A 24,925-nucleotide genomic window follows, 5' to 3' on the forward strand; every position below is an offset into this window, starting at 1 on the left:
CAATGCCCGAGTTCTTACGAAGCGAGTAAACCCGAACGTGCTATAAGACCCTGAAGGCGGTTATTGGTTCCCAGGGCGGTGCGGCTGAAAATAAATAAATAAAAATAAGTTAACTGAACTAACCAATTGCGCCAGATAACTCGGTTCTGCCCCCTTCCCCAATAATTCCTGGCTACGGCCATGCTCCCAGGTCCTTATTTGCACAAAAGTTCGAAACACATCTCAATCGGGAAAACCTGTAGTCCTTTCTTTAAAAAGTTCTCCATCCCTGAGAAGCCCGAAGCTTCTCTTTCAAAATGGACCCTATTCAGTATTCTTCCGACGCAGATGTTGCTTCCAGTGTCGTCGTCGTCCCTCCATCCATCCTAGTGCTGCACTCCGAGGGATTTTTCCTTTGGCGATGGAGTTTTTATTCGGCTTTGGGACGCACAGGCGGCGCCCCCACTGCGAGTGCATGGCCCTCTTCTCGTACTCCCCTAAATTACAGATGGGTAGCCGTGTTGGTCTGCCATAGTCGAAATAAAAAAATTCCTTCCTGTAGCACCTTAAAGACCAACTAAGTTAGTTCTTGGTATAAGCTTTCGTGTGCATGCACACTTCTTCAGATGTATCTGAAGAAGTGTGCATGCACACGAAAGCTTATACCAAGAACTAACTTAGTTGGTCTTTAAGGTGCTACAGGAAGGAATTTTTTTATTTCCCCTAAATTAAATTTACTCACCGGTTTCCCCACAAACGTTCCAAGGCATGGGCGTAGCTAAGCGGGGCAGCTGCCTCCCTAGATCAAGTAAAACAATAGAAATAAACTGACCAATCACGTCGGTCCTACCCCCCCAACATTAATCCTGTCTACGCCCATCTCTCCTCTCCTGGGTTGCTCTATTCTGGAGACCGGGGTGGGGGTGGGGTCGCCGCCTTGTGCCTCCACACCAGTGTCTGCTAGATGATGTCCACACGCGTTCACCCGTACACACGTGCACCAGAATATGCGTGTAGTAGTAGCACAAGCAACTGCAAAACAAGCCACCCTGCCTTCTCCGCTCCTAGGAGCGGAGCATATACAACCTTCACTACTCCTCCAGTACCAATTGCAGCCCCTTCTTTCCAAGCAAATAGCGCCGGCCAGGATGCAAGAGAAACCCAGGTGCCACTAATGCACTAGTAGGTCTGGTTGGGTAACGAGAATAGTCACCCCTAGCGCGCATGTGCACGTGGCGCCCCGTAAGGAATCGTCCCGTTTCCTAGCGACAGAGGAGGGTTGCCCCGCCCCGCCTCGCCTTGCGTCATTACTCGGCGACTGCCCCGGCGGAGCGGCCCGTGCTGTTCTCCGTATGTGCGCGCGAGAGCCTCGAAGGATGGAAGCGTTAGCCTCGGAGCTGTACGGCGTGCAGGCGGTGCGCTTCGGCGAGTTCGTGCTTAAGAGCGGCCTCGTCTCCCCGGTCTATGTCGACCTGCGCGTCATCGTGTCGCACCCGGCCCTGCTCAACAAGGTGAGCCCCACGGGCGGGCGGGCAGGCGGGAACGGGGCGCGCGTGAGGGAGGAAGGCGGGCCCGAGGCAGTTGGAGGAGGGAGGTCGAGAGACCAGCGCCTCGTGTTTCTGTTGCAGCTGGGGGTCATTATAAGCACTGCTGCGCAGCTGTAAGAACCGGTCCTGACTGGGGTTTGCCTCTCCTCATTTTTTTTCTTCCCCCTTTTAGGAGAAAAGGGTTTACAAGGGTGTAAGCGGGGGGGGGGGAGCAGCTTGCTGCTATCGAATTTATGTCAGCTTCTCTGTGAGCTTTTTCAGCAGCACAAAAATGCTTTAATGCCTCTTCTAATTTAGTGCCCTCGATACTAATGGACAACAGCTGTCATCACCTCCGGCCCTAACCATGTTGACTGGGACTGAGGGGAGTTGGAGGCCAGCCATGCCTGGAGATTTGGAAAGCCTGTTTTAAATAAGCAAACAAACATGGCAAGAGTGTTAGAAGAGTCAGATAGGGACCACGAGGGTCATCTAGTTGCTGGGGAAGAGGGCGGCTGTCAAAGATGATACAACCCTGCCAGCTAGTAGTACTCCTGGAACCATGTTGGAGTGGGTTTTTCCCCCCATGCATAATTGTCTGTAGTGGAAGGTGAAGTAGAGGGATATGGGTGGAAGAAGGGTACAAAGAGATAAGAACATTGATCTGTCTTGTCAGCATTGTTGCAAAGGATACCCTTCTCATACCTTATCATTAATTCAACCAAATAATTGTGCTAGCGGAACCCAACACAAGGATTCCCACTAGTGCAACAGAAATCACACAAAATACATGATTCTTCCAAGGAAATAAATAAGCTATCACTGCTTGTTGCTCTTCAACCTAAAGACAAAGAACACAAGCATAATTAGGTGATGAAGTAAGCATCATGTGAAGAAACAAAATCCAGATGATCTTTGGTGCTTATTGTTTCACTTTCTGGTAATTCTTTGTGGACTCTCCTTATTTTATTGACAATGTATTAATGTTTGGTTAAAATGGTAGAACCTATTTTATATTTAAAACAATTTCTTTCAGGTAGCAGGTTTCCTTTTTCAAACAGCAAAGGGTGCTGCAATCAAGTATGACACTGTGTGCGGGGTCCCATACACGGCTTTGCCCCTGGCTACAATCATCTGCTCAACCAACCAGATCCCAATGCTTATACGGCGAAAAGAAGCTAAAGACTATGGTAAAAAGAATCAAATTTACCTAGATCATAATATTGGCATTATAAGCAATGAATATTCAAGACAGCAAAAATGTTAATAATTAATAAAGTTTCAAACTTCCTCGGTAGCGTATATACAGTTTGTTGTTTTAGCACACCTAGAAAGGTAATAATTTGATGTACATAACACGCTTGTGATTTAGGAGCCTTAGTGCAGAAGTTTTAACCACAAGCTTTTATTAACTGGTGTAGTGCACGTGTTATTTTTAATAGTACAATGGTACCTCTAGTTACGAACTTAATTCATTCCGGAGGTCCGTTCTTAACCTGAAACTGTTCTTTTCTTTTTTTTTTAATAATTTTTATTAAGGTTTCAGTAAAAAGTTAAACAGAAAAACATAAAAAAGAAATACACAAATACACAATACATAATCCAAAAAAGAAAAAAGCACAGAAATCGGAAAACAAAAAACAAAAAAAGAAACAGAACATTTAAAAACAATATCACCTTTTCATTTCCGTTTTTAAATTTACTTATTTTCTGGACCTCCTCATACCTCCCTCTTTTGTATTCCAGTTCAAATGGTTTGTCCAGCAATTTCTTTCCCACTTTTTTAATCCCAATCTTTAATCTTAATATAATATAGCATTAAAATTTTACCTCTTAAATACCAAATTTCCATTTCCTTAAACTTCTTTAATCCTAATCTTTAATCTTAGTCTATCTATAACTTTAAATCCTGTACAGCTGGAAACCACTTATTTTCAATCCAACATCACTCTAGCATTCTTTAATTTTGCAGTGTTTCTGTAAATAATCTTTGAATTTCTTCCAATCTTCCTCCACCGACTCTTCTCCCTGGTCACGGATTCTACCAGTCATTTCCGCCAGTTCCATATAGTCCATCAGTTTCATCTGCCATTCCTCCAGCGTGGGAAGTTCTTGTGTCTTCCAGTACTTTGCAATGAGTATTCTTGCTGCTGTTGTTGCATACATAAAGAAAGTTCTATCCTTTTTTATCACCATTTGGCCGACCATGCCCAAGAGAAAGGCCTCTGGTTTCTTGGGGAAGGTATACTTAAATACCTTTTTTAATTCATTATATATCATTTCCCAGAAAGTTTAACCTGAAACTGTTCTTAACTAGAGGCGTGCTTTCGCTAATGGGGCCTCTTGCTGCCGCTGTGCCACTGGCACACGATTTCTGTTCTCATCCTGGGGCAAAATTCTCAACTCGAGGTAACTCTTCCAGGATATTAGAGTTTGTAACCTGAGGTGTTTGTAACTCGAGGTACCACTGTAGTAGCAATAATATTTTCAGTTGAGCTGGCAAGGTTGTTGTTTTGTTGTTGTTGTTCTGTATTGGTAGGTTAATGAAAAATGCCCTTTTTTGCTTCAAAAGGTACTAAACGTCTTGTGGAGGGGACAATAAACTCAGGAGAAACTTGTCTGATCATTGAAGATGTAGTTACCACTGGTTCAAGTGTTCTGGAGACGGCAGAGACCCTTCGGAAAGAGGGGTTGAAGGTTACAGATGCTATAGTGCTTTTGGACAGAGAGCAAGGAGGGGAAGCCCTGTTGGAGAAGCATGGCATACGCCTACACTCAGTATGCACCTTATCTAAAATTCTCAAGATCCTTGAGCAGCAGGAAAAAGTTTCTCCTGAGGTGGTGGCAAGAGTAGAAAAATTCATCCAGGAGAATATTATTAAACCACCTGAGCAAAATGGTACTCCTCCTGTGAAAAGAATGTGCAAAGAAATGAGCTTTGCTGCTCGGGCTGAACTGCCAGGCACTCATCCCCTCGCTGCACAACTTCTCAAGCTGATGGAGAAAAAGCAGTCTAATTTGTGTCTTTCTGCTGATGTGACTGACTCCAAAGAATTGCTCCAGCTCGCTGCGACTTTGGGCCCTTCCATCTGTATCTTGAAGACTCACATTGATATTCTGGATGATTTCACCCAAGAAATAGCCAAGGAGTTGAGAGCACTTGCAGATAAGCATGAATTCTTGATATTTGAAGATCGCAAGTTTGCAGACATTGGAAATACTGTGAAGCATCAGTATGAAGGTGAATTTGGCATAACCACCAACCCCTCTCTCCTCTTTTCAACCTATAATGTGTTGCATATCTCTATAGGGCTGCATATGTTCCTAGTACTCTTAATTTGAAATGTTGATGTGGCCTTCGCTGACTTGAAACTAGCTCTTTATTTTCAAGCCTTCAAGGGCCGTGCTTTTGAGCTGACTTTTACAGTGGTACCTCGGGTTAAGTACTTAATTCGTTCCGGAGGTCCGTACTTAACCTGAAACTGTTCTTAACCTGAAGCACCACTTTAGCTAATGGGGCCTCCCGCTGCTGCCGCGCCGCCAGAGCACGATTTCTGTTCTCATCCTGAAGCAAAGTTCTTAACCTGAGGTATTATTTCTGGGTTAGCAGAGTCTGTAACCTGAAGTGTATGTAACCCGAGGTACCACTGTATTCAGATTGTATGCTATATTGAGAAAAATAATACTGAGGAAACCAAGCCTGAAGCTAGCCTACAGGGTGCTAACAAATATAGAATATTGATATTCCATATTGTGATAGTACTGTGTAGTTATGACCTTGATAGGTGTGGGAAACATGACTCTGGACAATATTTCTACAGTGGTAATAAAAGTTGTGGAAAGGGTATCCCTGGTCAATCTCTTAAGTAGTTATCTGATTGCCAAAAAGACGCTTAACTAATACCTTGTCTGCTTTCTGTTTCAGGTGGTATTTTCAAAATAGCATCCTGGTCAGATATAGTTAATGCTCATGCTGTTCCTGGACCTGGAGTTGTTAAGGGATTGAAAGAAGTAGGGCATCCTTTACAGAGAGGGTGTCTCTTGATCGGAGAGATGAGCTCAGAAGGGTCGCTGGCCACTGGTGACTATACAAAAGCTGTGGTAAGTTGGAGCTTTCATCTCAACAAAATGTCTTAAATGGTCTAGATCCTCCCCCACCATCTGGGAGGGGGTAGCTCTTTTGAAAAGCAGCATTTCTTGGATTTTAAAGTGCTACTTTAAGTTTCTCCAGTTGGACATAGCCAGCAAACATATTTGCTGGTGCTTTCTCTGGAATAGAATGGAGGCGTAGCAGCATAATACTGCAGTGAAATTCATGTTTGAGAGAAAATAGTGGGAGTTTACACTGCTGAAAAATGAAAAACAAAGTTCTTGGGGGAGTGTGGGTAGGAATTGAGGAAAATGGGGTGAGGCAAAGGAAGCAAGAAGGTTGTATTTGTGATTGGCATGCTCATTTGCTATTGAGATAATGGTATCCATTGTGAATGGAGGTAAGTGGATTGTATGATGTTCTGATCAGTACAGTCTCTTGATTCTTTATTGTTTTGTCTTGATTTTGTTAAGGCTGCAAGTCTTTGTGCTTGCATAATAGCACCTTGTTTAGTATTCCTCCATTCTAGAGCAAGAATGTAAAGCATTTTCTAACTGCTCTTGTTTATTTGTTTTCCTTTAGGTTAAAATGGCTGAGGAACACTCAGATTTTATTCTGGGATTTATTTCTGGCTCCAGAATTATTGACAAACCTGAATTTCTTCATCTGACTCCTGGTGTTCAGATGCTGGCTGGAGGTAAGAAATTCTGTGGCATTTTGATGGTACAAAATGTTTATGAAAATACCAGAATAACTGAGATAATTCAGAGGTACGCTCACAAATATTTCTGGTTTGTATGCTGATGAGGGTGAGAATGCAGTCAAAGGCCCCAGTAGTTCCTGTTCAGATTATGCCCTTCCCTGTCCTAACATTGAGATTGCCTTTAGATTTGTATGTCTGGTTCTGCATTCCCTAGCCTTGGGTGAGAGATCACATCCAAATAGTCTCAGAATTGCCCAATTCATGTACTACAGTGAGGAGAGTGGGGAAGATGATGAACAGATCTACAGAGTTGTAATGTAGGAGTAAAACATACTAACTGTTCCACACTAGAAGCAGCCAAATAAGTGCAGTATCATAAAATACAATATACAAGCTCCCTAAGTGTTAATAATGCTCTGTCCAGTATTTTCTTATTTCATTCACTGAAAACTGTAACTGGATATTACGGTTACTGGAAATAATTTCCTACTTATCTGTGCTTGTATGCAAGTTCAGAATTTGTAACAGCAGACAAATCACATCTCTCACATTTGTTTCCATGTGTCGGTCACTTGGTTCTGATAATAGTATAGCAGGTTTCCACTTCCACAGTGGAACTCTCCTCTGTAGCCCCCTGAGCTATACTGCAGGGTGCTGGAGGTCCCTCCAGGGCAGATCTTAAGGGTCTGTTGGGAGAGGAATGGGAAGTCCTGCTGTATGAGTGGATCTCTGCACACATAGCCTTGGTTGCAAACCAGTCCCTGCTGTTTTGTATTACAACCTTGCCATGCTTTAAATTATATGCAAATATCAAGGCATATTTGCCATGGATATGCCAGTGAGGTTTTAACCCTTTAAGAAAGCTGTTATTTTGTGCTATTTGGTTATTATTATTTGCTCTGATGTGCAGTACCTCATGTTGTTGATTATCTCATCTTGGTTAAATCCTTTTAGGGCATGCTTTTTTCCTGTGCACACTTAATAGCATTTTAATAATACAGTGGTACCTCGGTTTACGAACTTAATCTGTTCCGAAAGTCTGTTCTTAAACCAAAACCATTCTTAAACCGAGGTGCGCTTTCCCCAATGAGGCCTCCCGCCGCCGGTGCCCTTCCACCGTTCAGATTCCGTTCCAAGACGGAGGTAAAGTTCTCAACCCAAGACACTGTTTCCATTTTTGCAGAGTTTGTAAACCAAATCGTTCTTAAACCAGACTGTTCTTAAACCGAGGTATCAGTGTATAAGGATAAATCTGTACCCAGTGTTAGCGTGGGGAACACTTTTTGGAGTTCACCAGCATTCTTGAAACTCTTTTATGAAGCAAACTACTGGAGAGCAAGCATAACACGGCATATTTGTGATTGTGATCCATTGCAGGTGATAAGCTTGGGCAGAAGTACCTCAGTCCTCAGGAGGTGATTGGTAAAAGAGGTTCGGATATCATCATTGTAGGCCGTGGTATCTTATCTGCGCCCAGTCGCCCAGATGAAGCAGAGACTTATAGGAAAGTAGCATGGGAAAGTTACTTGCAGAGAATTGGTGTCAGTGCACAAAAATAGCACAACTGCTGTGTTTCATTAAGCAAGCCGAATTCTAAAAGCAGGAAAGATTGAGAAGGTAATTCTTTGTTGTTATTTTGCCTAATGAATGTTGTTGTATGTTAAAATTTTGCTATAAAGTTATTTGAGAATCAGTACAGAAATTGTAAATTTTGACTCTGAATTCAAACAGCTGTGTGTCGTCTGCTATCCCATTTTTAAAAACACTTTAAAGGGCTTTTTTTTAAAAAAAAAACTCCAGTGGTTTTGCGAACCACAGAGCCATAAAGATTGTGAGAAAAGAGAAAGCCGAGCAAATCCTGATCACATTGCATTTGCAGTTGTTTAACGTTCTTAGTTGCTGTTCTCAGTTGTGTTAAAATGTAAGGACTGAGTGTGATAGGGCGCTAGGCCCTCTTCCACAGAGCAGTTTCTCCATCCAGCATTTGGTGCTTTAGATCATGATGTGAAATACATTTCAAAATCTTGCTCAGGTGCAGGAATTGTGTGCCTTAGATATTAATATGCTTGTGTACTATGTGGAGATGATGCATTCCATTAATGATCTGCTACCTCAAAGAACATTCAGAATCCTTGCTTCTCTAAATTGCCTCACTGGTAAAATGCAATGGTTGTCACACCAATAAACTTCAAAAAGACTATGTTTAAATGATATGAGAATGGGAAGGTCTTTTTGTACATTAAATACTCTGGATGATACCCAGTGGCATGGATATCCTCTTCCTCCCCCTGAGTCCCCCCAAATCTGCCATGAAATGTCCCCAACCCTCTGGAGTAGAGGAAGGGCAAGTTCCACTGTGAGCAGAAAAAAAGAAAAGAAATTTGTATCATTGTATAAAATTTAAGCCACCAGAGGGTGCTATAACCCTTTGTGTTTTTCAAAAGTTTCTTTACTTAGGGTTGCCATGCATCCGGAATTTCCCAGACATATTTGGAATACTGCATTCGTCAGCAGTGTCTGGGCAGAAATCATCCAACTGGGAAAATCTGGACATATGGCAGCCCATGTGGGCAATGCCAATTTGGCCAATTTTTCCTTAAAATAGCTGCAAAATGTCAATTTTTTGCAATCTTGCCAGAAATAGCACAACTTTTCTGTCCGGATTTTCACTGTTTGAAATATGGCAACCCTACTTTACATAGATTTGTTTATTACTGTTTGGTCTTCCACAATAACTGCCGAGAACTAAGAAACTAAACTTACCTATTGTTTACGACTTGACAACTATTTTTGCTGGAATATATGTGTGAAAGCAGCTGTCTGCTGTATGAAATATTTGTGACTTGTGCTGCTTTGGAACAAAATAGACAAATGCAGATGTACTGTTCTCCTAACCATCTTTAGGTGCATGTAGGCTCAGCACTACTCTTACCATCTATTTGAGTTGCACCCCCTTTCTGCCATTGTCTCTGTATTCAGTGTAATATCTGTGTTGATATAAGACAGTTGATGGGTCTAGCCATACTTTTAACATTTCCCTAGAGCAGTGGTAGACAGAGAGCATTTTTAAATGTGCCTGCATCACTCATATGGGTTGGTGTGAGAAAATAGAGAAAATACGTATTTTTCACTCTATAACACGCACCCAACCATAACACGCACATCGTTTTTAGAGGAGGAAAACAAGAAAAAAAATATTCTAAATGAAACAGTGGATGTATGATTTTTGTGGTTCATGCTGTGGCCACAGACATGTGATCTGATGGTGAGTTTGAGGTAGCCCAATGCAAAAATCCTGTGGATCCATGCTTTGTAACCACATTTTTGCTCCACTGCGGCCCCAGGCAACAGTGGGTGAGTGATTTTTTTTGGTGCAAGCTGTAGCCATGGACATGCTATGTGATCTGATGGTGAATTTGGGGTGACCCAGTGCAAAAATCCTGAGGATCCATGTGGATCCGTGCTTTGTAACCACGTTTTAAGTGGGGAGGGAAGGAAAAGCACTCAAGGGACAAGGAACACGCGTGGGGTGGGTGGAGAAGGATGCTGTTAATAATGCAGAAGAGGGGTATAAGGGGAGAAACAAGCAGGCTCTGCTTCTCTCCCTCCCCACCCACCCCCCGGCTCGCTGAAAAACTTTGCTGCTATTTAGCCAGCTGAGTGGGGAGGAGAGAGGACAGAGAGCCTGCTTGCTTTAAAGGAGCCAACCGGACAGGAGCCGCTTACACTCGTGTAAGCAGCTCCTTTCCTCTCCTGCTTTGCTCCTTTAAAGCAAGCAGGCTCTCTGTCCCTCTCTCCTCCCCACTCAGCGGCTCTTCTCCTGCTTTGACAGCCACGGAGGAGGGAAGGAAGGGGAACCATGGATCCTCTGCTCACGACTGCAGCAGATCCCCCCGCTATCCATAGGCATTCGCTCCATAACACGCACAGACATTTCCCCTTACTTTCTAGGAGGAAAAAAGTGAGTGTTATGGTGCAAAAAATACGGTAGATACTTCTGAAAAGCAATAGTTGGAAATGATTGAGAGGGAAGTGTCCAAGGCTGTCCCAAGTAGAAAGAACTGTTTAATTGAAGTAGTATTTAACAGAAAAGAACTGAGTTTTCACTTCAGAAAACAAAAAAGGGGAGTTCTGTTTTGACAAAATGATAGTAGTTGGATCTCCTTTGTTTTGTTGCACATACCTCCTTCATTTAGATCGGACTTATTGTTAGGATACATTACTATTTGTATGTGCTTGGCCTTAATTGGCATGGTTTTGGAAGCGGCCAAGGGAACAATGCTTTTCATTCAGGCACATCTCTGTAAAGAAATCTGTGTCCAGGGTTAATGTGTCCTATAATCTCTAATTTTACATTCCCTGGCTTCCTTCCATATGTTAGCAACATGAGAACTAGGTCACAATTTGTTTGTGTTTTTTTAAAAAAACTCATTTGCAGTATATACCAAAAGCATTCCTAGCTGAGGCAGTGAATGAATTACAGGGAGATGGGCGCTGGATGTGCTAACCTCTGCTAGTTTATAAAACAACTTGAATTTCTTAATTCTATCTGTTTTGTAAAATAAGTGGGGGGTTTTTAAGTGGCTAGATTTGACTTTTATACATTTAAGCTGATGCAGTCTTTGGCGTTGTGGTCATTAGGTGATATTTCTTGTTAGACTGGTTGCTTGGCAAACTTCTGTGCCAAGGAAATGCAGTAGCTTAATGATGGCAAAAATATTCATTCTGCAGTTATTTACTGGCTTGCAGTACTTGTTGAAGAACCAAATCCATCAGAGATTTTTACTTCCTTCAATACTAGGCACTGAGCCAACTACCCCAATAACAGTGATTCTCCATATCTGGCTGTTATTGAAATGCTCATTACAGATTATTATAGGAATGACACAAACACTTGATAGCCATTTAAATTCTGTAGTTCTGTCCCATTCTCTGTTGAAGTGTTCAATGGCCATTTCATTCAGAAGATGTAAGTGGCATGAGGTGCTTTGCAGTACCTAATTGTTGTTGTCTTCAAGTTTTCACCCCACCTTTAATTTGGCTGCTTTACGCTTTCATTTTGAGATGAAGCTGGAGCCAGTTTATTTTAACAGTGAAGGACAATTTCAGTCTTTTGTAACATGGCCCTTCATCACTGTAAATCTGTTATATGCAACCTTTCTTTGCTATTAGCCAAACAGCGCTTTTCCACTATGTCCAGCCACTATGATGTATAAGAGACAACTTTATTTGTGTGAGTGAATTAGTTAATGTGGTTAAGATGGAACGTTCATAAGTTCTAGTGTGTCAGGTAATTGTACAACTCTTCTCATTCCTCCATCAATCCTGGCTTTGATTGATGAGTGTTCTATTTTTACATGCCATGGGCTGTTCTCTTCTTATTGGTTAAGGTAAAGGTAAAGGTACCCCTGCCCATACGGGCCAGTCGTGTCCGACTCTAGGGTTGTGCGCTCATCTCACTTAAGAGGCCGGGGGCCAGCGCTGTCCGGAGACACTTCCGGGTCACGTGGCCAGCGTGACGAAGCTGCTCTGGCGAGCCGGCACCAGCGCAGCACACGGAAACGCCGTTTACCTTCCCACTATAAAGCGGTAACTATTTATCTACTTGCACTTAGGGGTGCTTTCGAACTGCTAGGTGGGCAGGAGCTGGGACCGAAAGACGGGAGCTCACCCCGTCGCGGGGATTCGAACTGCCAACCATACGATCGGCAAGTCCTAGGCACTGAGGTTTTACCCACAGCGCCACCCGCGTCCCATTCTTATTGGTTATGTTGCCATTATAAAGCCTTTAGAGGCCTTGAGGGAAAGGTGGCGTATAAAAATGTTAAATAAATACAGTTTGATGCTGGGTAGCAGATAGTAATTGTGTTCATTGTAGCAAGCTTAAACAGCCTATTGGTCTATGTCTGAAAATAACTTGGTTTTCTCCTGGCAAATGCATTTTGTGACCTGTAAGGGTCAGAATGAGAGAATCAGTGGTAGCTTGGCTAGCCTTTTATTTATTTTATGTTGCCTTCTGCCCTGAGGCTGTGATACAACAGTCTCTTAAGTTACCACAAGAAATAGATATACTCTAATCGTCAAAAATATCAGTTTCTTTCTTTTTTAAAATTGGAGGTTTGTTTTGCAGGCTCAACTAATGGAGCAAGAAATTCTTTCAGGCATTAGGCTACACAATTGTAGTTGTAGCCTTAAATTCATACTTGATGTATCTACACTGCACATGTAGATGTTGGGAGTGATAGGACTTTAATGACAGTTTCTTAAACTTCCCAGTTAATCTAACAAAATTCAATTTGCAGCTGCCCGCTATATTGAAACTGGACAATGTTTGCAGTAATATTGTATGTACAAGGGAAGTGTATAGACCCTTATTTTTTATAATTGCAGAGTCACGAAATGTTTTGAGCACTGTTCTTTCCCCAGTCATTGCAAGAACTTGAAACAGCACTTCATTAAAATCATATTTGGGTTTGTGATAATGGTCTTTGTGTGCTTAAGACCTTTCATACATGTCATATTAAACCTGAGCTGCTGCTGTGATGCTGTGGTCATTACTTGGTGGAGTAGGTGCAAATGGCTACCCCATGTGCTTTGCAGTTGTCATTTTGCTACATGTCGACTGCGTGGAATAATATGAAAGGCTGCAGTAGTCCCACCACTCACTTGATTTTGCTTTTCAGCCCATCCAGTTGTTTGCCTGCTGCCACACCTCTTCATTATAGATTATTGAACAGTGAACCTAGCAACTTTGCCCCTTGGACAAGGTGACACAGCATTAAGGCTGATTTTTTCGCGAAGAGGAAATGCAATGTCACTGCCAACGAACAGTAAGCTTTATAAAACAAAAGTACTTTATACACTGCCTCTCTGTAACTAGGCATTTAGAAACCTGATCTTAATACATTTAACACTGTGCTTCTTTAAAGATCTTTATTGTTCAGTGTTAAAGTAGATTAGGTTAAACCTAACGTGTCATATAGTGAGAACTAGTGAGCAGCCTTTAGAGGACCTCTAGTTGTCTCCTTTGCCAGCATGCAAAACTGGTGACATTGAACAGAAACAGAGATTACGTATCTTAAGTTTTGTGGTTAGTTGAATTATGCAAACATTACAGTGTCCACACTTGGGTTTATTTTATTTTCACCATGGGTCACGTAGTGAGCAAATAGGGGCTGATAAATTCAGGTTAAAAAGATTCACAACCAAATGCTAAGCATGTGTACTTGGAAGTAAAGTTCAGTGGGAATTAATCCTAAATAAGCATGCTTGGAGTCAAAACATTTCCAGCTACTTAAAAGCTACTGTGACTGCTGTAACATAGAATTTCAGATAACTGAGCAGTTTGTAAGTGTACAGGTTAACCTAAAACTGATGGGCTTGTTTATATTAATTTAAATTCTGATAAAAAGTCCTTAAATATAGTGCAACACATCTTTCATAAAAAAAAAAACTTGATCATGGAAGCAAAGGAATAAGTATACTCATAGCACATATATGCAATTGCTTTTTATTTTTTTTTAATATAAAAATTTATTCTAAAAACTGTTTAACACCTGGATATTTTTTTTTAAAAAAACCAATGCTTCCACCACCTTCTCCAATGCTAGTTTTTCTCCCCTAAAAACCAGCAGTGACACAATACCCCTATGAAATGGACCTGCATGTTTTTTTCCTACCAAGATATGGCTGAAGCTGCTATATGGCACATTGTTCAATAGGTTGGCGCTTCCAAGGCATCAAGAACTCCAGGTCAGTGACAACACATTCTGAGCACATCAGCGGGGCTTGGGTTAGAGATCTGCAGAGCACATGGGCTGCTACCCATTTGTCCTCAATGTGCAATAGAAGCCATCTCCTGACATTCAAGTCAAAGTTTAGAATACTGTCCCACTGTAGAGGATTCAGTCTTCCTTTTTGGGAAGCGGTGAGGAAGCCAAGCAATTGTCAAGCATTCCACTCTCTCTTCCACCTTCAAGCATAGTGTCAATCAACTGTACCATTATAGGTCCTGTTAAGCTTGTTGAATGTGAAATCTAAGCTATGGGTGGAAATAGGTTTTCGGTAAAGAGGGTTTGAAGCCTACAAAAAAGAAAAAAATGAAGTGATATAAACAGTGTATTTACAGGGAGATTAAACTCTGGACATGCAAACCAAATGCAAGTTCTGCTAAAATCAATGGAATCTCATTTGTTTCCCCCTCCCCTTAATGTTATTTTGCTACTCTTTCCCCATGCACTCCTAAGTCTGTAATAGTGTTGTGTAGGCCTAGGTGATGTATCAGTGCATCACCCAGGACCAGTATTACAGCCAGACTGCGATAGAGGCGTCAACTAGCACTGTATCACTGGTGAAACCACTGTCACTCCTGAGTCCCTCTGCCATGGGGGTGGGGAGGGGGCTGGCAGAGGCCAGCTGGTTTGTCGCTTCAGGAGTGACTGACTAGAAGAGCCCTCCAGTGTGAAGGTGGAGGCAGCCCCCCCCAAACTGAGCGAGCCCTGATGCCTCGCTTGATCGGGGGGGGGGCTGCCTCTCCCCACCTGACCAGCTCAAGGAAGCCACACTGTCTCTCCAAGCAGGCAGGTGGCAGCCAAGCGCATGGAGCCTGAGTAGCACATTCTCAAGCTCCCTGCATCTGTCTGCCTTGTGTCTTCTTCATGGAGTGACCAACCGCCCCAAGAGCAAAGCCGCAGCCTGCCCTCCTGGGCAAAGGCAATTTGAGCTGCCTGTACATTGCGGCTGTTCAGCTGCCGCCAACACAGCCACTGCACGTGTTTGCATCCCTGCACCTGAGCCACCTCTGCCTCCCTGCACACCATTCTGGTCTCAAGCAGCCCTCATGAATCCTTCCCTGAACAGAGTAAAGCGAGACTTTCTCTTCCTGCTCTGTAGTCCTCAGCACACATTTGCACATTTCTTCCCACCCCTATGCACGGAGCCCTTTTCCAGCTCTTTCCTGGTTCCCCCCATGAAGTGAATGCTTACCATTTCATATCTTGCCCGGGAACGCTCGCTTTGGAATCTGGCAAATTCCCGCCTGTCATGAATAGTGACCAGCAGCTTCCAAATTGCCAAGAGGACAATCCCCAGGAGCACAATGCTGCCTACCACAGCCAGTAAGATCATCATGGCATCAGGGGCAGTGCTACACTCTGGCAAGGAAAAGAAATGATTATCATTGATAAGGACACTGTCAAAATCCAGTGTAAACATCAGAACTTGCCTTTTCAAATACAGGTGTTTATCAAGCCTGAAAGGTTCAGAACCAACAGCAGAATTTATGATGCAGTATTTCAGAGACAACAGTTAACTATTAACATATGATCAGCTCTGCTAATTCATTTGCAGCATATATATTGTTGCAGCAGCTGAGTTTTTATATATCCCCAATCCAGCAAGTGGCTACTTCTGTGCACATATAAGGTCACTGGATGGGGAATTTCACATGTCTTTTTGCTTGCTGCATGGGACAGCTCCATATGTATAGCATTTTTAAGAACGGGTGGGGAACCTCAAAGTTTCACCCTTTCCTCAGCCACACTCTTCCCAGGCCACATTCTATTTCACACGCTCCTTCAGCATGTTTGCCTGGCTCAGAATGCGTCCTTGAACTCTGATAATGCCTCTTGCTTGTCTAGGTGGAAGCTAGAGAGGGGAATGCAGGTGCGTATACAAACTGGCCTACTTTACATAGATAAAATTTACATCCATTGCTCTGCCCTGTCCACCACTGGCATGCAGCCCCAAAGTCGCCTAGAAAGGAATGCCATCTGAAAATGATGCCCCACCCACCTCAAGCTCACAGCTCAGCTAATTTGACAGGAGACCAAGGCCAGGGCAGCAACTGCATTCAATTCACTAAAGCTAAGGTAGGGCACAATACTGCCTAACTTTTCAACTACAAAAAGTATTAATTTTTTAAATTTTAAATCCAATATTGCACTCTTTCCCCGAAGTCTGGAGCTGTTTAGATCAGGAGCTTTAGATTATCATGCTATACCATTGCTTATCTAGATTCTTTTTTACTTTGGTCATAGTTAGACTTAAAAATAAGGGTGGGGATTTGGGTCTAGCCAATAAGCTCCAATTGCCTCAGATGTTTCTTCTGGCAAGAATGCTTGCAACACTGAGGTAAGTTGACTTCATCATCCCATCACACAAGATCCTTCTGATGTGCTCCAGATGTGCCTGGCACTGATTACTGACCATCAACCTTCATCCCCTCTCACTAGTATTCTGTGGACCACTCCCTATGTGAATCTGTTCTTCTGGCTTAACCTACAAGCAGTATTTTCCCCCATAGTGAAAATTAATTAGTGGGCAGAGCAATCCAAACCCCTCTTGTGCTCAGCTGTCTCCTCCCAGCTAAGCTGGACTCTTGCAGGCTGCCTTCAACAGTGCAATGCAGAACTGCCCCTTTGAAATATACACTATGGGCAGCCAGTGAAAGGTCTCAAAACACGGTATATGGGGGGCAGGGAGGCTGAGCTAGCCTAGGATCCATCAGCATCAGGCTCCATCACTGCACCATCTCCAGGCTGGTGCAGCAATTTAAACCCTCACTTTCAGCCCTGGCTGTTGTGCATGGCAGGGCTGTGGAAGTGGCCCCACCACACTAAAGCCCCCAAAGGGGGAAGGCTTGGTTCGCCTTAAATACCTAAAACTGCTCGTGTGTTTTCTGCACATCTGAAAAGGGAAAGAGTATTTAGGGACAACATCCAAGCTCTTGTACCCTTAGTGGTGTTAAAAGAAGCAAAATATTCTAAGGGATTCTACAGTCAAGTCCACAACCAAACTTTTGCCTTGGTGGTATGGACAAACAGCACAAAGCATGTACGATATAACAAACCTGGTTCCTTGAGAACAGTGATGTTTGTCTTTCCACTGGTGAGTTCCGTGTAGGTGAACTTCATCACACAGTCCTTCACTGGGTAAGCACACAAGACTGAATGAGGGTCATCAGTTTCTGGAATAAAATGTAACACAATCCTATTTATAACACAAAGATTTAAAACCCTAGCATATTGCGGCATATGTTGAAAAACATTTCAACCTATAACATATCCCCAGCATTAGATGCTCCCTTTGTTTTGCTGGGCATTTGTTCAGCGCATCAAAACACATGTTTGAATTACCATTATTTTGACCCCAGAAATGGAAGAATATGTTGAGATTCTAAGTCTCTTGGGTCTCTGGATTCCTTTCAATATGACGGCCTTCCTGTTGGTACATATGGAGCAAATTAGGAAACCATTCAAATGTCTAAAATTGTTGAAACCATTAACATAGTGAGTAGGTGAAAGATTGACTCGGCTGCATGCCTAAACATTTTGAAAGCTATGGATAAACACAACTCCAAGATTGCAAAGGAGATGTTGGTATGGCCCTGCCCTCCTTAAAGAGGAATTTCTATGTGTCTCTGAAAGAAGGCCAAACAAAACTGAAACTTGGAAGGCTTTCTTTGGAAGAGGAAGTTTCATTTCCTTATGCCAATCTCCATGGAGGAAGTAATTGTCTGGAAATAAGCTTAATTTTGCAATCCAGTTGGGGCACAGGGAGTAGCGGGGAGATGGAGATTAAAATATTCAACACTGATAAGGTCAATGTTGTGCATTACAGAAAAACATGCTGTGATAGATACGCTGCATAGGGTCAAGTGAAGACATTAAACTGAATAGTTATGTGGCCAGAGATCTGGGGGCAGGTCAGAAAATTGCATCCTCAGGCAGGTCTCTTTGGCAAATCTCTCACTTTTGCCCATATGGGTTTGCAGTTTTTAAACACTACTTTGTCCCCTTGGGGAATAAGCAATCAAGTTTCTAATGGGAGTGCTTAGAAAAAGCAAAGCCACACTATGTATGTATGTATGTATCTATGTATGTATGTATGTATATATAAACTTTGTGACTACCAGCAATATAATGACGCCATACAAAAAGTATTTGAAACATAGTTGAGCAATGCCATAGCTTAACAAAATTATAGCAGGAAGTAAAAAATAATATTCAGTGCACTACTTTTGCAGGATACAGATCCTTCTGTAACTCTGCAGGTGGCGAGATTCCTGAATGCGGTTATCTCACACACAAAAACCACCAAAAACAACAACAACATCAAAAACTAATCGGACAGTTTTGAAGAGAGTGCATGTCGGATCTTGTCTTCAGTTTTCCTTTTTCTGGGATCCGTCCCTTGGAGCTCTCCGGGCCCCAAGCTATTATCTGGCTCTGCTCAATGACCCACCCCTGCATCATGGTGTTCACCTTCTGGTGCCGAATATATCGGTCTTTATGCCTCTGTGCTTTTATGTTTGTACATCCTTTATGGGCTAATAGCCGTAAATAAATAAATAAATAATATTCAGTAGCCTAGGCCAAAAGCCTGACAATAAAGTTTTGTTTCCACCACACAGCAAAACACCAAGGCCCCTCAGACTTACGAGTGTCAAAGCCTGGGTGTGAAAACAAGGAAATCCCATTCACCCAGCAACTGCATGTTTCCATTGGTGGATCTGAATGGGTGAGGCAGGATTGTATGGGAGGATTGGCCCTTCAAGTATCCTTGAGCAGGTTACTTTTCATCTGCCTGTGCTCCTGCTCCCATGTTAAGAATCTGATGTCTTCCCTTTTCATCTCTCTTACTGTGTGAGCGTTTGGCTGCTTGGCAGATGGCTTGTGGACCGTGTCAGAAGCACAGACCTCTGCAGTCGCCACAAAGAGCTTCTGTTTCAAAGATGCCTCAACCTTCATTACTCCTGATAGCAGATGGCCCACAAATCCCTACCTGTACATGTACAACTTCAGACCAAACTAAGAGCAACTGGTATACAGACATTCAGTCAGGAGAGGAATCAAATGTAACCCTGCTAAAATCTTGCTCTTTAAACTAATTCTTTAAAATTGATTCAGTAGTGCATCACTGGAGAAGTTCTGATGGACCTTCTAAAACAGATGTCATGGAGGATGAGACACCTAGCCATAATGGAGGCTATGCACTGTCTCCATGAACTGTGGAGGCAATGCTGTGCCATGGTCATAGGCAGAATAATTCTGAATTTCAGTTGTTGGAAATTGCAGGAGGGTACTCTTGTGCTCAGATCCTGCTTGCAGGTTTCCCACAGGCATCTATCTGGTTGGCCGCTGTGAGAAGAGGATGCTGGACTAGAAGGGCCATTGGCCTAATCCAGCCGGCTCTTATATTGTTATAAACCAGTTGTTGCTGAATTGCATCTCCCATCATCCCTAACCATTGGCCATGCTGGCTGGAGCGGATGGCAGCTGAAGACCCAACCACCTCTGGAGGACCATGGGTTCTCTATCTGCTCTAGAGCCTTACCAAGAAGTTAAACTAGTAAACGTTAACCAGCAAACTCAAACTAGCATGGGGACAAGCAAAGAAGGATGCCTTCACCATGGTATGGTTCCCCTTTACATACACAGCACAACAGGACAATGATCTATCCCCACAAACAGCATACAAATCAATTTGGCTAACCTGACCCAACAACCTACCCCCCGCCCCCAACAAGCCACACCGCAATCAACTGAATGCAGCCAACCAAGCTTGGGACCGGACCCCTAACCTTTCGCATTATCAATAAAAATAAATACATAAACAAAGGACATACCCATGTGATGCTGACACAAACCCCCAACACTAATAATAGGCAATAGAACAAAAGAACAAAATGTCCACACTCTCTTTCCCCCCAAATGCAGTATGTCAATGACAAAAGTGTCTCTCACTAAATGTAAAGGAACTGTGAAAAAGACTGAATTGAAAGTGGAGGCAACAGATGTACCTTAACCATTCATTTTGTAACACAAAAATCTTTAACAAAAAACTAATTAAAACAAAAAACGTAAGTGGTATTTGAGGGAAAGCAGTGTATCCCACTGTTTCTCATGCTAGTTGTTTGGAACACTGCTAAAACCAAGTATCAAGTTCACTTTTTGAGCAATAAACCAACAATTTGTAAAGGCTCCTAGGGTCTGATCAGACATTCCATCTCATCATTTTTGAACCCAGCTACAGATTTTCAGAAGAATGCACACGAAAGGCCTATCTGGTTTAGGCTAATAAGTAAAGCCCTAATAACAAAAGGAAGATTGAGAAAACGAGGCTCCTAAATGATGCCGGCTTCAATGCCAAGGGATTGCACTCTCTCCCGTGGATTCCTTTTGCTTTCCTCTTGCCTTCGTTTTTGAATACTCCACAGACAACAGTCTCATTTTGAGGCGCAAAGTGCTGACAAAGTGGAGATGTTATCAAAACTGCAATCAATCCACTGTGTTTGCATTTCAAAAATGTGCTGAATGGTTTTTATTGCCAGAAATTGCTTGAAGGGTCATTTTTGAGAGAAAGGGGGAAGTTGGGGGAGGAGGAGGGGCAGACACGGCTATTTCAAGCAGTTTCTCCCCCCACCCCCAGTGGATCATATAAGGACAGGCTGTTAGATGAAATGAAAAGGCCCATCAGATGGGTTTGCAGGAAAAACCCATCTACTGCAGGTTTGGCCACTGCATGTGAAGGTGAAGCAGAAGGGTCCATTCTCCTATATTATTCAACATCTATATGAAGCCAATGGGAGCTGTCATCCAGGGATTTGGAGCATGGATGGCACACATATTTCTCCCCATTCCGTCTGAATCGGGAGAGGCTGTGAAAGTGTTGAACCAGGGCCTGGAAGAGGCCGGATCCCAATAGGCCACTCTGGGGCAGAGGTGAGGAAGTATGTTTGAAGGAGTCCAATATGATCACTATGCCACCATAGTTATGCTCTGTCCAAATTGTGGTGGCTACAGAAGCCATAGAGTCCATGCCTCTGTTGAGACCCCATAAAGGAGCAAGTAAGGAACGCAAATGTTTCAGTTCAATTCTACCCTAGACTTATAAAGCTGGTGCAAATCACTTCCCAAAAGTGGATCTCCAGAATTTTTCTGTTTACACAGGAAGAGCTTTGCATGCAATTCAACACAGTATTGGCTACGTTATCTCTGCAGAGCTTAAGCATATGAATTTGGAAAGCAGCTTCAAACGAAAAGCCTGCATTTCAGGGTTATCTGTATGCATGTTGTTATCTGAAGTTAGCTTTTTGCGATTAGTAGGCATCTGTATTTATACAAATACCCAGAAGGGCTTTCAGGGGCATTTTTAAGAACACACACCCCGCACCTCTGTGGCAGTTTTGGATGCCATTAATGAAAAAATCTGGACTTTTCTCCCTAGGGGTTCATAATGGAGTCACATTTAAATAGCAAAGAAACTCACCACAGACAGACAAAGAGGAAGAAAAAAAGTATGTTGCAACATTTGCATTGGCAAATAGTCATTGTCTGTGAACTGGCGGGAGTGGGGTTGAGCCACAAGTACAGCTGAGCAGCTACAGCTGTGATGGTCCGTCCCCCCCGCAAATGCCACACACACACACACACACACACACGAGAAATGGAATGGGACAAAAGCTTTAAGTCCAGAGATACCAAACAACTCAGTCCACATGACAATGTACTACAGACAGAGAGTGGCTGGCTATATCTGTTGCCATTAGATCATGCAACAACAATTTTCTTTTAACTCAGAGGTGGACTGCAACTCCCATCAGCCCCAGTCTGCATGGCTAATGCTAAGGGATGTTGGGAATTGTAGTCCAGCAACAAGTGGAGGGCCACAGAAAGACCACTCCTGTTTAACTGAAACTATTGTCTCCTGTATCGCTAGCCAATATATCTATACAATAGGATCACCTCTCAGCTACTTCTCTTCCTACGTTACGCACACAGTTGTTCTTTAATGTTCCTTTCCCTTACAATTCTAATACATTCAACCATTTGTCTACATTTTAAAGAAATACATTCCAAATTCCCTTTCCCCTAAAGTGGTGAGACTTTGATAAGCAGCATCGACTTCTGCCAGGATTCTGCCTAGTTTATCTTGCCTGTACTTACTGAGAACATCCACTCGAGTAATGATCTCGTCCCGGCAGTGTTTTTGGCAGGTCTGGTTGTCAGCCAGTCTTCCTGAGTTAAACAGCATACACTCAATGCAGTCCCTTAGAAAGAGGAATGAGAGGAGATTGATAGACTTCCCTTCAAATCACATCTGCGTGCAGTGGAGTCTGCCCCCATAGGGAATGGGGCACTGCCCCACCAACCTCCCTTTACCCTCGGCCGGTCCCCACCTGCCTTCTTGCTTAGAACCAGTCCAGGGAAGTGGCACTGCCACCAGCTTCCTCCTCCTTAGTCTCAAGTGTTCCCATCGTAGAACTCAGCAGGAAGGAGGATGGGAGCGAAACTAGAATTAGTGGGTTCTGTCTGTCACTGGTTTTGTCTATCCTCTCTGGCTCCACCGACTGTTGGCCTCCCTGTATTCTGCCCCACAAGTCTCAGTGCACAGTAGCAACCACTATTTGCCTGGGGAATAACATGGACAGACGTTTTCTCAAAATAAAACCTTTCCCCCTCTGTGGCAACCACATATAAAGGCTGCTGCTGATTTTATTGGTACAGGGGACATGGCTACACATTTGTTTCTTGTATGTAAGGAGAAATGGTTCCCATTCAAGAAGAAATAGTCACTCTCTAATAATACTTTTTAAAAAGGAAGAAAGGGGAAGTGATAAGAAGAACCCCAAAAAGGATTTGCACTGGGAAATTATATTTAGGACAGTCCTGTTTTGTAGAGAAGGTATCCAGCCTTTGGAGGCTAATACAGAGAATTAGCCAGTTAAGGCTGTGTAAAATTGAAATGAAAAAGAAAATGCACATTGCTTCAGATCATTTTGCATTCTTTCATGCATTTCATTATACACAATACTATTAATGCATGCCTCCACAACATATGAACTGTCAAGCTGAAAACACAGCATACCAGGCACATATTACAGCTTCATAAACCTGTTTTTGCTATATGATTTGGAATTGGGGGGGAAATGGAGGTTGTCAGATACCTGACAGGTTCCAGTACAAAAGCAAGGAGTTGCATTCAGCTTGGGGGTGGCAGGGTGTCACCAGCTGTACAAGCCTGAACAAGTGCCATTAAGCAAAACAAACATCCATCAATGCAAACTAAATGGATGTTGGAACTATAGAACACAGCAACATAGGAAGCTGCTTTATATCAAGTCAGATCATTGGTCCTTGTCCATGCAGACTGGGAGTGGTTCTCCAGGCTCTCGGCCAGGACACATTCCCAGTCCTGCTTGGAGGTGTCAGGGATCAAACATGGGACTTTCAGCTTCCAAAGCAGCTGCTCTACCACAGAACTACATCCTTTACTGCCTTGCATGAAAACAGACGGTGGATGCATAATCCTGGGACTGTTGAGTCTCCTACCCCCTAGCTCAAACGGATTCCCCCCAATTCTACCTTTTAAACTGCTGAGGCCAAAAACAGCCAAAGACTTCAGGTATGGAAAGTACTTCAAAGCTACAGTCTCATCTACAATAAGCCGTAATAAGCACAGTGGACTCATGGATGTAGTCTTGGACATGTCACATGTCTCAGCTGCAGATTCCCCAACTGGAAAATGGGAATATTGATGAGCTACCTCACTGAATTCTAGTGATAAGTAAAGTTCAAGCTGTGATGCATCATCGCTTCCTGATTTTTTGTAGGTATATCAGCAGGTGGGATGGACACCAATGAAGCTGGAGAGCGACATAATCAGGCACTGTCATCAAGTTGTTATTTGAAGGGTTTTCACTCTAGCTAGCTCACAGAATACCTTTTTGTGCTGCAGACGCCTGGGCAGGTAGGGCATTTCTCACACGTCTCTCCAAAGGCACCTGGTTCTGTGCACTGGCACTTCCCACAAATGCAGTTGCCTCGGCCACTGCACATCTGGCCATCGTTGGAAAGGCACTGGCCCGTCTCTGTCGAGCAGTTGCAGTTGTCCCCGATGTAACCACGGTGGCATTTGCACTCCCCACAGTGGCATTCCCCATGACCTAGAGGCAAATTAAACAGAACAGGCGTCACTTATGCTGCCAACAAAATGGGGACACAGTTCCAGAAGACAGCTGAAAATCCAATTAAGAGGCAGTCATGCTACCCAAGAGCCAATGTGTTCAATGATAAAAAGTCTTAGCTCAGCCATAGACTCATTGTGAGACTTTGGGAACATCACTGTTCTCACTGCTGGTCTAAAAAATGGGGATATTAAATGAGCTACCTCACAGGATTGGGTTGAAAGCAAACACATTAAAGATTGCAATACTGTGTAAATTAAAAGTGTTATGTAGTAGTAAAAAGGGCAATAGCAGGAATGAGTAATTAAAAACTGACTATGGAGGGAGACATCACATTCAGCAAAAAGTGTCACCTACAAACTATGGTGTAGTTCTCACAGGCTGCACATGAGATGGAAACCCATCTGCTGTCAGCAGTACCCCGTCAAACTGCAGGTGGGGACTACCTTTACTGATTCCTCTCCACAACAATGCAAACCAGCCAACCAACAAGGATAAACAAAGCACATGTAACATACTTCTGATGCCGACAAAACAAGCCTTGCCATCCTCTACATAGGAATGTAGCAAAGCCCCAAATCATCAAGTTGGCCAGACATCTTATTTATAACGCATGTATCCCTTCCCTCTTCCCTTCAAGGGTATCCAAGGATGGTCCA

General features: G+C 43.2%; 2 protein-coding genes across 4 annotated transcripts in view; one reads left to right on the forward strand and one right to left on the reverse strand.

Annotated features, from left to right (window-relative positions):
- Positions 1-1,302: 1,302 nt before the first annotated feature.
- Positions 1,303-13,851, forward strand: UMPS (uridine monophosphate synthetase). 3 transcript variants are annotated; one of them, XR_013987034.1, is made up of 7 exons: positions 1,303-1,490; positions 2,542-2,695; positions 4,078-4,746; positions 5,431-5,606; positions 6,178-6,292; positions 7,676-7,915; positions 12,982-13,851. XR_013987034.1 is itself a non-coding variant. In XM_081007894.1 (6 exons), exons 1-6 carry the CDS (start codon positions 1,332-1,334, stop codon positions 7,855-7,857), a joined length of 1,455 nt encoding a protein of 484 aa, XP_080864020.1. In that variant the 5' UTR covers positions 1,303-1,331; the 3' UTR covers positions 7,858-8,509. The 3 variants fall into 3 exon arrangements, 2 of the variants coding, with proteins under 2 accessions (XP_080864020.1, XP_080864021.1); XM_081007894.1 differs by lacking the exon at positions 12,982-13,851 and having other exon boundaries at positions 7,676-8,509; XM_081007895.1 differs by lacking the exons at positions 1,303-1,490; positions 12,982-13,851 and adding an exon at positions 1,615-1,639 and having other exon boundaries at positions 7,676-8,509.
- Positions 13,793-24,925, reverse strand: part of ITGB5 (integrin subunit beta 5) — a 74,132-nt gene continuing 62,999 nt past the window's right edge. The window contains exons 11-15 of the mRNA XM_081006653.1: positions 24,023-24,245; positions 22,246-22,349; positions 17,148-17,264; positions 15,284-15,450; positions 13,793-14,380 (exon numbers count right to left, since the gene is read on the reverse strand). Coding sequence (XP_080862779.1) covers positions 14,285-14,380; positions 15,284-15,450; positions 17,148-17,264; positions 22,246-22,349; positions 24,023-24,245 — 707 coding nt within the window. The 3' untranslated portion in view covers positions 13,793-14,284. The remainder of the gene's footprint in view (positions 14,381-15,283; positions 15,451-17,147; positions 17,265-22,245; positions 22,350-24,022; positions 24,246-24,925) is intronic.

Source organism: Podarcis pityusensis, assembly GCF_964106645.2.
Source record: "Podarcis pityusensis genome assembly, chromosome: 1".
Classification (NCBI taxonomy): domain Eukaryota; kingdom Metazoa; phylum Chordata; class Lepidosauria; order Squamata; family Lacertidae; genus Podarcis; species Podarcis pityusensis.

What these genes read in the sequence shown, in the direction of transcription:
- UMPS (XM_081007894.1), top strand. Translation starts at nt 1,332, where the DNA reads ATGTGCGCGCGAGAGCCTCGAAGGATGGAAGCGTTAGCCTCGGAGCTG. An exon ending in AAAAGAAGCTAAAGACTATG is followed by an intron (nt 2,696 to 4,077) that starts GTAAAAAGAATC and finishes TTGCTTCAAAAG; the next exon opens with GTACTAAACGTCTTGTGGAG. An exon ending in TGTTCAGATGCTGGCTGGAG is followed by an intron (nt 6,293 to 7,675) that starts GTAAGAAATTCT and finishes GATCCATTGCAG; the next exon opens with GTGATAAGCTTGGGCAGAAG.